At 51.9% G+C, this 13,073-nt stretch overlaps 1 protein-coding gene and 1 pseudogene across 1 annotated transcript; one reads left to right on the top strand and one right to left on the bottom strand.

Annotated features, from left to right (window-relative positions):
* The first annotated feature begins 4,663 nt into the window (after positions 1-4,663).
* Positions 4,664-5,567, top strand: LOC128138623 (olfactory receptor 14C36-like; annotated as a pseudogene).
* Positions 5,568-11,523: 5,956 nt separating this feature from the next.
* LOC128138624 (olfactory receptor 14A16-like) lies at positions 11,524-12,042 on the bottom strand (the record flags this gene model as incomplete). Its single annotated transcript, XM_052779813.1, has 1 exon — positions 11,524-12,042. A coding segment is annotated over exon 1 (519 nt), but the record flags the coding sequence as incomplete, so codon positions are not given.
* Positions 12,043-13,073: the final 1,031 nt, after the last annotated feature.

Raw genomic sequence — 13,073 nt, 5'->3', positions numbered from 1 at the left:
TCACAACTTGAACTATTCCACAGTAGCATGACTGCCACTTGGTCCGTCGGGTACTCTTCTGGCCTGTAACACACTCTCCGGCTACACACACCCCGGACTCTCGCTGCACTCACACGAGTCTCCCAAAAGGTTCTCACTTCCCTTGCAGTAATGAGACCTCACTCCAGGAGGTTCATGCATTCTCCAGGCTCATGGATGTTGCCTGAATTCCAAGCAAGTGTGGGTAGTGAAGGAGAGGAAGAGCTGAAGCACCCTTCAGAGCTGCTTCCCATGGCACCACCTGGATCAGTCTCCCAAGTAAGTTGAAGACTTCTCCTCTGGAGTCCAGAGTCTGTGCTCTGCTGCTGGCCTCCCTCACGGCCCTTTGGTGTCTGAGACCCCACTGTTTCATGGTCATGACAGCCAAGGCTGACGCCTTGATGTGGTGATCACATCCTGACAAGCTTTTCCTTGTTGGCCAGGGTCACATCCAGGTAAGCATCACCATCACTGGCCCGCCTAGCAGCTCTGTTAAGAAGTTGTCCCAAGGTCCTTCAGGCTGTTGGCACCCTGTTGCTTTTCCTGGCCAGTGAATGCCAGGGCACTTCCAGTCCCCCATAGGCACCTGCTCATTAAGCTGGAGACTTCCTCAGGTGCTGACAAAAGACCTTTTCTGTTTCCTCTCCCATCATCAGGTAGTTTGTAACTGCCAGCACAATGTCACTCTTACTGACTCTTCTGATCCTCAGTGACAAAAGCTAACCAAACCTGTTGCCTGTCACATAGAGCATCCCCATAAATCCAAGCTTTTCCTTCATACAGGGGGCATCCACCCTCTTCATCCTTCTTGCTGCTTTGGTACCCCTCCTGGGGTTCCAGCCATCTAAAGGGACATAAGATTATCTGTACAATTGTCCCCTTAGAGTGCTAGACCTAAGGAACAGCATTTTAAATGATGCCTCACAGAGTCTGAGTGCCTTCCTTACTGGGATCACAACAGACCAACACTTCCTGGTGAAAAACACTCTCTCAGTACCCTTGATTGCAGCTCCCCTGGTCCCATGGACTAGTAAGGGTGTGGTTTGCTAGGTAAGGCCTGGAGTGATCCTCATCCACCACTGGTTGTTCCCCTTTCCCTTCCAGAGTCCTGCCTCAAAGCACAAAGGCCTGGGAGACCTTGCTGGTGGTCACTGAGGCAAAGAGGACATAGGCTATATCAAATCTCTCTACACCTACTCTCACTTAATGTAGCAGTGATCCCGTAGTATCTCTCTTTCTTCTCTAGCTGTTCCTGAAGTAGCAACATTTCCTCCTGGTGCCCTTGAATTGCCTTTTGAGTGTCAGCTGAGTTTTGGTATGAACCATGGCTGTGCTTGGAGGATGCTGTCTTTGAAGGCAAGATGTACATGGGAACACTGTTCAAATGCTTGGGCTGTTCCTTGGTTGGATCATCAAGGGAGTGAGAAAGGACCCTGGTGTGACGTGCTTTGTGATCAGGCAATGCCTGCAGCTAATGGGTAGAAGAAGGGACAGAATTTGCATCTCTGATGGCATCTGATGACTGGTGCCTCTGACTGATGGCAAACGTCAATGGCAGAAAGGCACCAAATCATACTCTCCGAGATGCCATCTTCGTTATCTGTCGCACACCCTCCCTGAAGGAGAATTGCTTTTGGTGTGGGACCTGTGATTTCTGTGCCAGCCCTGGCATCTCCTGTAGCTCTGGGCGCCTGGATCTGAACCGTGAATTGAGTAGCTGATCTGAATTCTGTAACCCAAGGTGGGGCTGAGCATGAGACAACTGCCAATATTGTCAGCCAAGACCTAGTAAATACAAAACGATGCAGAAGATCTCTCCCTATGGCACATGACTCCATTCCATCGGAGGAATACCTCTATAGGCCACCCTGAACATCATGAGGAGGGAGAGGTTCCATTCCCCTTAATTTGGGCATCAGCTGTCATTTCAGTTGGCCAAAGGCAATTCCCAGGAGCTGCAAAGAAGATGCACTCAGATGTTGTCCTGTCTCTATATCAGCCTGCACATAACTTGGATCTGTCTCCATTACCTGCACATCTCTTTGACCACCTCTGGCACCTCCAATGTCACCAGACATTTGCATCCGAACACCTCACTCCTGGCCTCCATCACCATTACATAGCATGGGAGCTGAGACAAGGAGGTCACATGCAGGTGCCTATTTAATGCAGACCTGCACTGAGGCAAGAGGAATCCCACCTCCTGTGGGTTTGTGGTGGGCATGGGAGGGAGCTGAGTCCCCTTCCAGCCCCAGGACTACAATCCCAGCATGAGATGCCTCCATGGACTCGGCTGGCTCCCTTCCCTCAGCAGGGCTAAAGGAGATCCCTGCCTGTAACTGTCTGCATGTCCTGCATAATAATGGCACAAGAGAGTGGCAGCCCAGGGAAGTGGTTGAGTCACCCTCCTTGGAGGTATTTAAAAGACACAGTGTTAAGGGACATGGTTTACTGCTGGACTTGCTAGTGTGAGGTTCACGGTTGGACTTGTTGATCTTAAGGGTCTGTTCCAACTCAAATATTCTATGATTCTCAGAAAAGTTGATTCTTGGACCTAAGTCTGTCTCTCAGCAGAGCAATGACCCTGCTGGAAAGCAGTGTCTCTCCCCAGGTGAGGGAGGGAACATCAGTGATTGCTTCAGCCTGTTTCCCAGCAGGTTCCCCTGGAGCCCCAGGGACACCTGGAGGGAGCCCAGAGGGGGCAGAGAAAGTGCTGCCTTGGGCTGGTCCTCTGCTGCTGAGCTGGGCTGGGCTCCTGGGACAGAGGGAGCTCCTGGCAAGCGGGCAGCGCTGCAGAGAGACAGCTCTGCCCAGGAGCAGGGCTGGGGGCACTGCCTGCAGGCATTGAGAGGAGACCTGCAAAGCAGAGAGACCTTAAAGGCAGTGTGGAGTGGGAGGATGCTGAGAGCTCACTGGGGGAGAAGTCTTCACAGCCCTCTGCATGGTAAGTCTGTGGGTGCAGGGCAATAGAACTTCAGTTCCTGCAGGGATCTCCGAACACTGGCACAGCTGACAGTGTATGGGATCTGGCAGGAGGACTGTCTTGGTTTCTGTGGTGTAGAGGAGAAGGATGTGCTCCAGAGCAGGGCTTCCCTGCTGCGCTGTCAGAGGGACAGGGCATGAGGACTGCCTTCTCCTGGCACCATCTGCAGGGCTGTGAAGCCAGGTGTGCATCCAGGGGTGCCCAGGGCTGTCCTTCAGAGCAGGGTCCTGGTGTTTCAGGGGCTGAGTGTTGGAGCAGGGGCTTTGCTGCCTGCCAGGGTCAGCACTCAGCCTGTGCAGGGAAATCCCCATGACAGTGTGGGGAGAAGGTGTGGGTGAAAGAAAAGACCCTTGGAAGGGCAGAGCAGCGTTCTTCTGCTGTCGAGAGGGTGCTGCATGTGTCACGTTTGCTCACAGCTCCAGCTCAGCCCTGGGCATTTCCAAGGGGACTTTCAAGAAGAACGTCAAGGCAGCATTCTCCTGAAAGGTAAGAGTCTTTGCTCTGAATTTTTATCATCCTGGTGTGGGTGGGCAGTGTGACATTAAAATTTATTTGTCCCCTCTAGAGAAGGCACCGAGATTCCAGTTGTCCTTAGGATTTGTCTGAGTTGCTCCTTAGCCCCTGCACACACAGAGATGCCCCTGGGCAGTGCCCGGCTGCCAGGAGGGGTCTGCATGTCAGAGCTGAGCACACAGCGGGTGGGATGGGGTCTGTGAGCAGGGACAGGGAGGAGACAAGGGGATGGAGAAGCAGCTGCTGACAGGGACAGCTCCAGGCAGCAGAGACAGGGGCAGGGAGTGAGAGGGAGCTGCTCCCAGCAATGCCATGGGAGGGGGGATTCAGGCACCTCCCTGCCATCAGTGGGGAAAACCCATGGTCTTTGCTCCCACCCAGCAGAGCCTCTGCCCTTATGGCCATGGGGACTCAGTCACCTTCTCAGTGGCTTAGCCCTGAACAGAAGAAATTATCAAATGCCCTACCATCTGTCCCTCTCCTGCCTCCAGCAGCAGCAGAACTGTAGCATTTGTGCATTTTCTTCTTCCTGCCGCTGCTCCTCTTTTTATTGTCACTGGACTGGGGTGGGGGCGTGGGATTCAGGTGCACTTTACAGAGCAAGGCTGTTGTCTTGCCATGCAGATTTGTCCATGGGAGTTAAGTGTCCCAATCCCCTCCTAATTCCCAGGCTCCCAGTGATAGAAATGACAAAACTCTTCTTTCAGGACACCCCATCTTTAGGACCTGTGCTTCTTTCCCTGCCAAAAGCACTCCTTAAGTGAGGGTGGGAAACTAGAACAAAATATACAAAACAAAATACCCTCAGCTCTTCTCTGCTGTTGCCTGAATTGGGAGTGAAAATGCTGAAAAGCTCTTTGACGTTACAAGTGGATTTTATGTGTATATCAGCCAATGTCCCCATTTACCTCCTGCTCTAGGGCAGGACTGACTCCTCAGGAGCTCAGAGCAGAGCCCGCTGCTCCCAGTGGCGCCCTCAGTCAGCACCACCAACAACCCATGAAATGGACTGCCAAAGGTCTTCCTGAAATACGAGACAGCTTCAGTGGGGTTTCTTTGTGAAATGCATCAGCTTTTGCTCAGAGAAGTCTCTTCTAACTCGTCACTGTCTTTCCCTCTTGAACAGTGCCCCATGCCCGGAAGAAGCTGATGTCCAACAGCAGCTCCATCACTGAGTTCCTCCTCCTGGCATTTGCAGACACATGGCAGCTGCAGCTCTTGCACTTCTGGCTCTTCCTGGGCATCTACCTGGCTGCCCTCCTGGGCAATGGCCTCATCATCACCACCGTAGCCTGCGACCACCGCCTCCACACCCCCATGTACTTCTTCCTCCTCAACCTCTCCCTTCTCGACCTGAGCTCCATCTCCACCACCGTCCCCAAATCCATGGCCAATTCCCTGTGGGACAGCAGGGTCATGTCCTACTCGGGATGTGCTGCACAGGTCTTTTTCTTTGTCTTCTTCATCGCAGCAGAGTATTGTGTCCTCACCATCATGGCCTACGACTGCTACGTTGCCATCTGCAAACCCCTGCACTATGGGACCCTCCTGGGCAGCAGAGCTTGTGTCCACATGGCAGCAGCTGCCTGGGCCAGTGGGTTTCTCTATACTCTGCTGCACACGGCCAATACATTTTTGCTACCAGTCTGCCAAGGCAATGTTGTGGGCCAGTTCTTCTGTGAAATCCCCCAGATCCTCAAGCTCTCCTGCTCATGGTCCTACCTCAGGGAAGTTGGGTTTCTTGTGCTTAGTGCCTGTTTAGCATTTGGTTGTTTTGTTTTCATTCTTTTCTCCTACGTGCAGATCTTCAGGGCTGTGCTGAGGATCCCCTCTGAGCAGGGACGCCACAAAGCCTTTTCCACAAGCCTCCCTCACCTGGCCGTGGTCTCCCTGTTTGTCAGCACTGGCAGTGTTTGCCTACCTGAAGCCCCCATCCCTCACCTCCCCACTTCTAGACCTGGTGGTGGCAGTTCTGTACTCGGTGGTGCCTCCAGCAGTGAACCCCCTCCTCTACAGCATGAGGAACCAGGAGCTCAAGGATGCCCTGTGGAAAATGATGAGCGGGTGCTTTTCAGAAGCAATTACCTGCCTGTTTTCTTTTGCAGAGCATTTATAATGTAAATCATTATAGGCCCAGCCTGTCTTCTCAGGATATTGTTGTTGTTCCTGGTGGGTTCTTTGTTCTGATAATGTTCTGCACAATGACATTTTATGATTCATCCCACTTCTAATTCAATGTCTACCTGTAGAATTTGACCCAGAGGCTGTGTAAAAGAGGCGCAGTGCTCTCTCTGTATTTCAGCATAATAAACACCCTGCAGTGACTTGTTTGCCTGAGATCCTTCCGCTCAGTCTTGGTGAAGCTGCAGGGTATTGATTTTGTGCAGAGGGGAAGGGGAAAAGAGACTTAGCACAGCAAAACTGAGAGGGAGCACCAGCGCTTGGTCTTTCCAGAGCTGCTCTCTTTCCACTCCCACACTGTCCTTCTGACCCCCTGGGTTGGTGTAAGGCCTGAGTGCTCTGGCAGCTGGGTCACAGTCCTGCTGTGTGACAGGACACTCAAGGGAGAATCTTGGTTCTGAGGAATTGCTCTATTTACACTGGCTTTGTCACTCTATGCCCTGCCCCGCTGACAGTTGGGACCAGGGGTTCCCTCAGCTGCCTTCCTTGTGCTGACAACACATTTAGAGAAGCCCTTCTGGGTGCCCTCCCCATGCATGGCCATTTCCAGCCACCGCTGAGCTCTGGCTTTGCTGGCTCCATCCCTGCGCCCACAGGTCAGGTGTCTGTCTGCCTCCTGGGCAGGCTGTTCCCCCTCCAGCCTCCCTGCTCTTCCTTCTCCTGTTGGACCTCCTAAGTCAGGGGGGTCCCTGTTCATCCACGCTGACCTCTTGCCAGGCCCTGCTCAACTCCCTGTGCATCATCAGGCTGTCTTCTTCCTGGGCTTTGCGGATGTTGTCCCTGAAGATACAGGAGGGACTCACAGCCCCTTTGTCCTCCAGGACAGTCCAAGCAGATCCTCAGCTAATGGAAATCAGCTCTCCTGCAGTCCCTCACTGTCATTCTCCTAGTTGTCGTACTTCTCCACCATCTCATGGTGGTTGCAGCCATGGCTGCCCTCCTCCTTCCCATCCCCAGCCAGATCCACCCTGTCTGTCAGGAAGAGACCAGCCCTAGACAGCTCATTGAGTGTCTCTGTCAAAATGCTGTCTTTTGCACCCTGCAGGAATCTCCTGGCTTGCTTATGCCCAGCCCTGCTGCCCTCCCAGCAGACTGTGGGGTGCTTCAACTCGCCGTGTCATCGAGGACCTGTGACCGCGAGGCTTCCTCCAAGGCAAGGCTCTGTGCACGCCAGCCTCCCCTTTGCACAGAGCTCCCCTCCACCTCCTCACCCTCCGCCTGCCTTCCTGAGGAGCTGCACGGTCCACTTGGTGGACTCGTGATGGTTCGTTTGCTACGATCTCGAAAGTGCAAAATTAAGGTGACCAACACCAAAGGGGATAGCAATAATCACACAGTAAAACTTTATTGTATTGTCTGTGAAGAGGCACGCAATAGTTAGAGATGGGTGAAAGAAAGGAGAAAAGTAAAGTTTAGAGAGAGGAGAAAGAGAAGTTATAGCTACCACCGCTGATCTCAAGACGTCCTAACGGTCCCGGGTCCAGCTAATGCTGCGTCGTCGATCGTCATGGTCCTTGGTGGGGAAGCTTCCAATTTCCGTTGTTCAGAAGTCATCTTTTATGCTTAGTAACACACCTTGCTCCACCTCTGCCTCAGGAGTCTCCGCCCTTCTCGAGCGAGGCTATTACGCAGGCACAGGGTCAGTGTCCGAGGCGTGGTAAGTCTTGGAGGTGTGTTTTGGTATTATAATGAAGCAAAGTTCGTCTAAAGTTCATGATTTCTTCATCGATGTTATGGTAACAATTGCAATCCATCCTTTTTGGACAGTAGCTGTGCAGTTATCTTTAACGGAGCCTTGTACCACGCGTTCTGTTCTTGGGATCGGCCACTGCACTCCAAACAGGCCGTTGTCAGATAACGTACTGTTCACGTTCCTGATGACGATGTTGAGACAATGCTGATTTTCTGTCCGTACTGTTCATGTTCCTGATGATGATGTTGAGACAATGCTGATTTTCTGACCGACTCCTACAGGAGCCCTTGGCACCCATGGCTGCCCTCCCACCACTCCAGCTGTCCCACCAGGGCTCTGCAGTCCCCGTGGGGTGGGGGAGCACGTTGCTGCCTGCCCAGCAGAAACGAGAGTGCTGGTGAGGGGAGAGGAGAGGCAGGTAAAGGGGAAGGGTTGTGGGAGGTTGTCTGGGAGGTAACTCCTGTTGCCAGAAGAGGATGATGCAAGGAGAGGCATGGTAGGTGGGAGGTGGATTTTGAAGTCACTTCTTTGGAAACAACCCAATTGGCCAGGTGCTGAGTCAGGCCCAGTGATGTCACCTGGAGTGTCGGAAAACCCTCCCAGCAGTGCTGAGATCTTGGGAGAGGGGAGATGCAGAGGAAGGTGAAGGTGGCATGGCTGGGAGGTGGAGTGTGAGGCCATTTCTCTTGCTGCTTGACTTGCAGCATCACAAATCCCAACGTGGCACAGATGGCAGCTCCTTCAGTGGAGAGGGGTAGAGGTAGGCAGAGCCAACATGGTTGGGCTGTTGCTTGTGATGTTACCTCATGACAGCAATGTGAGTGGCCAGGAGCAGGCAGGCATCATGGGGTCATCAAGGACACCAGCTGGGAAGACTACAGACAGATGACTGATGACTGGGCCCTTGGTGAGGCCCTGCCCTGGGGTGAAGCTCTCTGTATGTGACATGGGAACTTATAGGGCATGGCAGGAGAAATTGCAGGATGTGACAGAGAAGAGCGTGAGAAGGGACCAGCAGTATGGGCAGCACCCTGTGTCCTGGCTGGGTCTCACAGGTGGCTGCAGATGTGAGAAGTGGCCAAACTGCACAGAGAGGAGCACCGGGGACCTTCTGGGCAGTCTTGTCTTGCAAGGCCATCAGTGCCTGGGGAAGCCATCAGGGATGCCCTTGAAGTCCCAGAGGGCATGTTGCAAATACTCTGATCAAGAAATTAGAATTTGATTATCTACAAGAGTTAGGTTTGATTAAGAAGTAGAAAATTGTGAAGCATAATGTATAGGAGTGTTAAGTTTGAAATGTAGTCGTGGAAACTTTAGGAACTGTGTTCTGTGTTACCATAGGAACCTTAGTATTGTTAAGTTTGAAATAAGCTAACCATAGAAACTTCACCAGGAACTTACTGGTTTTCTTATGTTTTGTTTCAAGAAACTATGGAAACTGTCATGGACACCAGTTTGCTGCTTGGAAACGGCCTTACCCTTCTCATCTCGATTTGAGTATCGAGGATTGCAATCAGTAGAGCTAAGTGAAATACACCAAAGATTGTTTTTAAATAAGAATATTGATAAGGTGATATAATCAAAAGACCAATCATTATAACTGTCAAATGTAAGAGCGACCATAGTATGCATTTTTATGTAAAGAGCTTATGTAACAATGACTTGACAGAAAAAAGTTTATAAAAACTGATGAATTTAATGTTAAGCTGGACATGCCTTTGGAGGAGTGATCCCCCATGTCCCCAGCGCTGCAAGTGCCTGCTTCTTAACATCACATCGGTGTTAAGGAGTTTTACTGCAGATTTTGGTAACTGGCATAGGTATGGTGTCCAAACTATCACATTTGGGTACAAATGGAGAAAACCTGAGACCATTGTGCAAAATCTAATTGGTGAGGGTTATGAATTGTGGGGGAGACTGGGGCAGAGAAAGGCAAGGGTCAAGGCATATTGTGGAAGAAGCAGCCTGTGCACGTTTGGGAAGGAGAGGGATGCAAGGGCCCAGGTGCCTGTGGGGAGGTGGCTGGTCAGTGCTGGTCTGGCCAAAGCCTGTGCCTGATCACCACGGTCTGTCCTGCTTATTCTACTGGTTTCAGTTGCAGTACTGTTAATTAACTTCGTAGTAACTTCTGTGGGGCTATGTTTTAGGTTTGTGATGGAAACAGTTTTGCTAACACACCAATGTTTTAGTCATTGCTGAGCAGTGCTTGCACAGCACCAAGGACATCTGGTGTGCAGAAGAGGGGACACAGCTGGGACAGCTGACCCCAACTGACCAAAGGGATCTTCTGTACCATAGGATGTCACACTCAGCAATAAAAACTGGGGGAACAAGGAGGAAAAGGGGAGGGTTCAGAGTGATGGCGTTTGCCTTCCCAAGTAAATGTTACGCTTGATGGAGCCCTGCTTTCCTGGAGATGGCTGAACACCTGCCTGTCGATGGGAAGCAGTGAATGAATTCCTTATTTTGCTTTGCCTGAGTGCACAGCTTTTGCTTTACTCATTAAACTGTTTTGATCTCAACCCATGAGTTTTCTCACTTTTACCTTTCCCATCATCTCTCCCATCCTGCTGTGGAGGAGTGAGCAAACAGCCGCGTTCTGCTTAGCTGACTACCGGGGTTAAACTACGACATTTATTAAACTCTGCTCCTGGCTTTCTTCTGTGTGAGTAGACTCACTGCTGTGTGTCTTTGGGCATGAATGTGTGTACATGCTTTGCTGGTCCATTCTAATGTACGGATCGCTCGTGGAACCTTTGCACCCCATCAGCCTGAGAGGGGAATGGGATGGGGCCCATTGTGTTGCTCATGGTTGTGTAAGTGCTGCTGTCAGTGTGGTGGCTGTCAAGGTGCTGTTGCCTCTTGGAGGTGTTCTGTGTTGGATTGGCTGTGTCCATCTTTGTTTCCTTGCAGATACCCAGATTTAGTGCTTTCCCTTTGGTTGACACCGCCTTGGGCCATCTCTCACTCTGTGGGGCTCCAGTCAATGCGCCCCCAGGAACATGCGGTCCATGCATATCTCACAGGCTCTGTAGGGAGCTCCAGATTCCTCTCCTGGAGGATGTCTTCTGCTGTGTCACACGTTGGGCACGCATTGGAGAGCTGATTTCAGTTAGCTGAGGCTCTGCTTGGACTGTCCTGGAGGACAAAGGGGCTGTGCGTCCCTCCTGGATATTCAGTGACAATGTTCTCAAAGCCCAGGAAGAAGACAGCCTGATGCTGCGCAGGGAGTCAAGCAGGGCCTGGCAAGAGGTCAGCGTGGATGAACAGGGACCCACCTCACTTACTTAGGAGGTCCAACACCAGAAGAAAGTGCAGGGAGGCTGGAGGGGGAACAGCCTGCCCAGGAGGCAGACAGACACCTGGCCTGTGGGCGCAGGGACGGAGCCAGCAAAGCCAGAGCTCAGCAGTGGCTGGAAATGGCCATGCAAGGGGAGGGGACCCAGAAGGGCTTCTCTACACTTGTTGTCAGCACAGGGAAGGCAGCTGAGGCAACCCTGGTCCCAGTGGCCAGTGGGGCAGGGGACAGAGTGACAAAGGCAGTATAAATACAGCAATTCCCCAGAACAAAGATTCTCCCTTGAGCGTCCTGTCACACTGCAGGACTGTGACCGAGCTGCCAGAGCACTCAGGCCTTACACCAACCCAGGGGCTCAGAAGGACAGTGTGGGAGTGGAAAGAGAGCAGCTCTGGGAAGACCAAGCCCTGGTGCTGCCTGTCAGTGCTGCTGTGCTGAGACGGTTTTCCCATTCCCCTCTGCACAAAGTCAATTCCCTGCAGCTTCACCAGGTTCTCAGAGGAAGGATCTCAGGCAAACAAGTCACTGCAAGGTCCTTTACTGTGTTGAAATACAGAGAGAGCACTGCGCCTCATTTACACAGCCGCTGGGTCAAATTCTAGAGGTAGACAGTGAATTAGAAGTGGGATGAATCATAAAATTTCATTGTGCACATTATCGCTAGAAAAATAAAGAAAACACAACCGCCACCACAAACAGGAATCTGAGAAGACAGGCTGGGCCTGTAATAAGTTACATTATGAATGCTCTGCAAAAGAAAACAGGAAAAATTCTTTCTGAAAAGCACCTGCTCATCATTATCCTCAGGGCATCCTTGAGCTCCTGGTTCCTCATGCTGTAGAGGAGGGGGTTCACTGCTGGAGGCACCACCGAGTACAGAACTGCCACCACCAGGTCTAGAACTGGGGGGGAGATGGAGGGGGGCTTCAAGCAGGCAAACACTGCAGTGCTGATAAACAAGGAGACCACGGCCAGGTGAGGGCGGCACGTGGAAAAGGCTTTGTGCCGTCCCTGCTCAGAGGGGATCCTCAGGACCGCCCTGAAGATCTGCACGTAGGAGAAAAGAATGAAAACAAAACAACCAAATGCTAAACAGGCACTAAGCACAAGAAGCCCAACTTCCCTGAGGTAGGAGCGTGAGCAGGAGAGCTTGAGGATCTGGGGGATTTCACAGAAGAACTGGTCCACAGCATTGCCCTTGCAGAGTGGTAGTGAAAAAGTATTGGCTGTGTGCATGACAGCATAGAGAAACCCACTGGCCCAGGCAGCTGCTGCCATGCGGACACAAGCTCTGCTGCCCAGGAGGGTCCCGTAGTGCAGGGGTTGGCAGATGGCAACGTAGCGGTCGTAGGCCATGATGGTGAGGAGAGAATACTCTGCTGAAGCACAGAAAAAGAAAAAAAAGAGCTGTGCAGCACATCCCCAGTAGGACATGACCCTGCTGTCCCACAGGGAATTGGCCATGGATTTGGGGACAGTGGTGGAGATGAAGCCCAAGTCGAGGAGGGAGAGGTTGAGGAGGAAGTACATGGGGGTGTGGAGGCGGTGGTCGCAGGCTACAGTGGTGATGATGAGGCCATTGCCCAGGAGGGCAGCCAGGTAGATGCCCAGGAAGAGCCAGAAGTGCAAGAGCTGCAGCTGCCGTGTGTCTGCAAATGCCAGGAGGAGGAACTCAGTGATGGAGCTGCTATTGGACATCAGCTTCTTCTGGGCATGGGGCACTGTTCAAGAGGGAAAGATGGTGACAAGTTAGAAGAAACTTCTCTGAGCAAAACCTGATTCATTTCGCAAAGAAACCCCACTGAAGCTGCCTCTTGTATTTCAGGAAGACCTTTGGCAGTCCATTTCATGGGTTGTTGGTGGTGCTGACTGAGGGCGCCACTGGGAGCAGCGGGCTCTGCTCTGAGCTCCTGAGGAGTCAGTCCTGCCCTAGAGCAGGAGGTAAATGGGGACATTGGCTGATATACAGATAAAATCCACTTGTTATATCAAAGAGCTTTTCAGCATTTTCGCTCCCAATTCAGGCAACAGCCGAGAAGAGCCGAGGGCATTTTGTTTTGTGTATTTTGTTCCAGTTTCCCACCCTCACTTAAGGAGTGCTTTTGGCAGGGAAAGAAGCACAGGTCCTAAAGATGGGGTGTCCTGAAAGGAGAGTTTTGTCATTTCTATCACTGGGAGCCTGGGAATTAGGAGGGGATTGGGACACTTAACTCCCATGGACAAATCTGCATGGCAAGACAACAGGCTTGCTCTGTGAAGTGCACCTGAATCCCACGCCCCCACCCCAGTCCAGTGATAATAAAAAGAGGAGCAGAGGCAGGAGGAACAAAATGCACAAATGCTACAGTGCTGCTGCTGCTGGAGGCAGGAGAGGGACAGATGGTAGG

This window comes from Harpia harpyja, unplaced genomic scaffold (assembly GCF_026419915.1).
Source record: "Harpia harpyja isolate bHarHar1 unplaced genomic scaffold, bHarHar1 primary haplotype scaffold_75, whole genome shotgun sequence".
Classification (NCBI taxonomy): domain Eukaryota; kingdom Metazoa; phylum Chordata; class Aves; order Accipitriformes; family Accipitridae; genus Harpia; species Harpia harpyja.
This window is presented reverse-complemented; position numbering and strand designations above follow the sequence as displayed.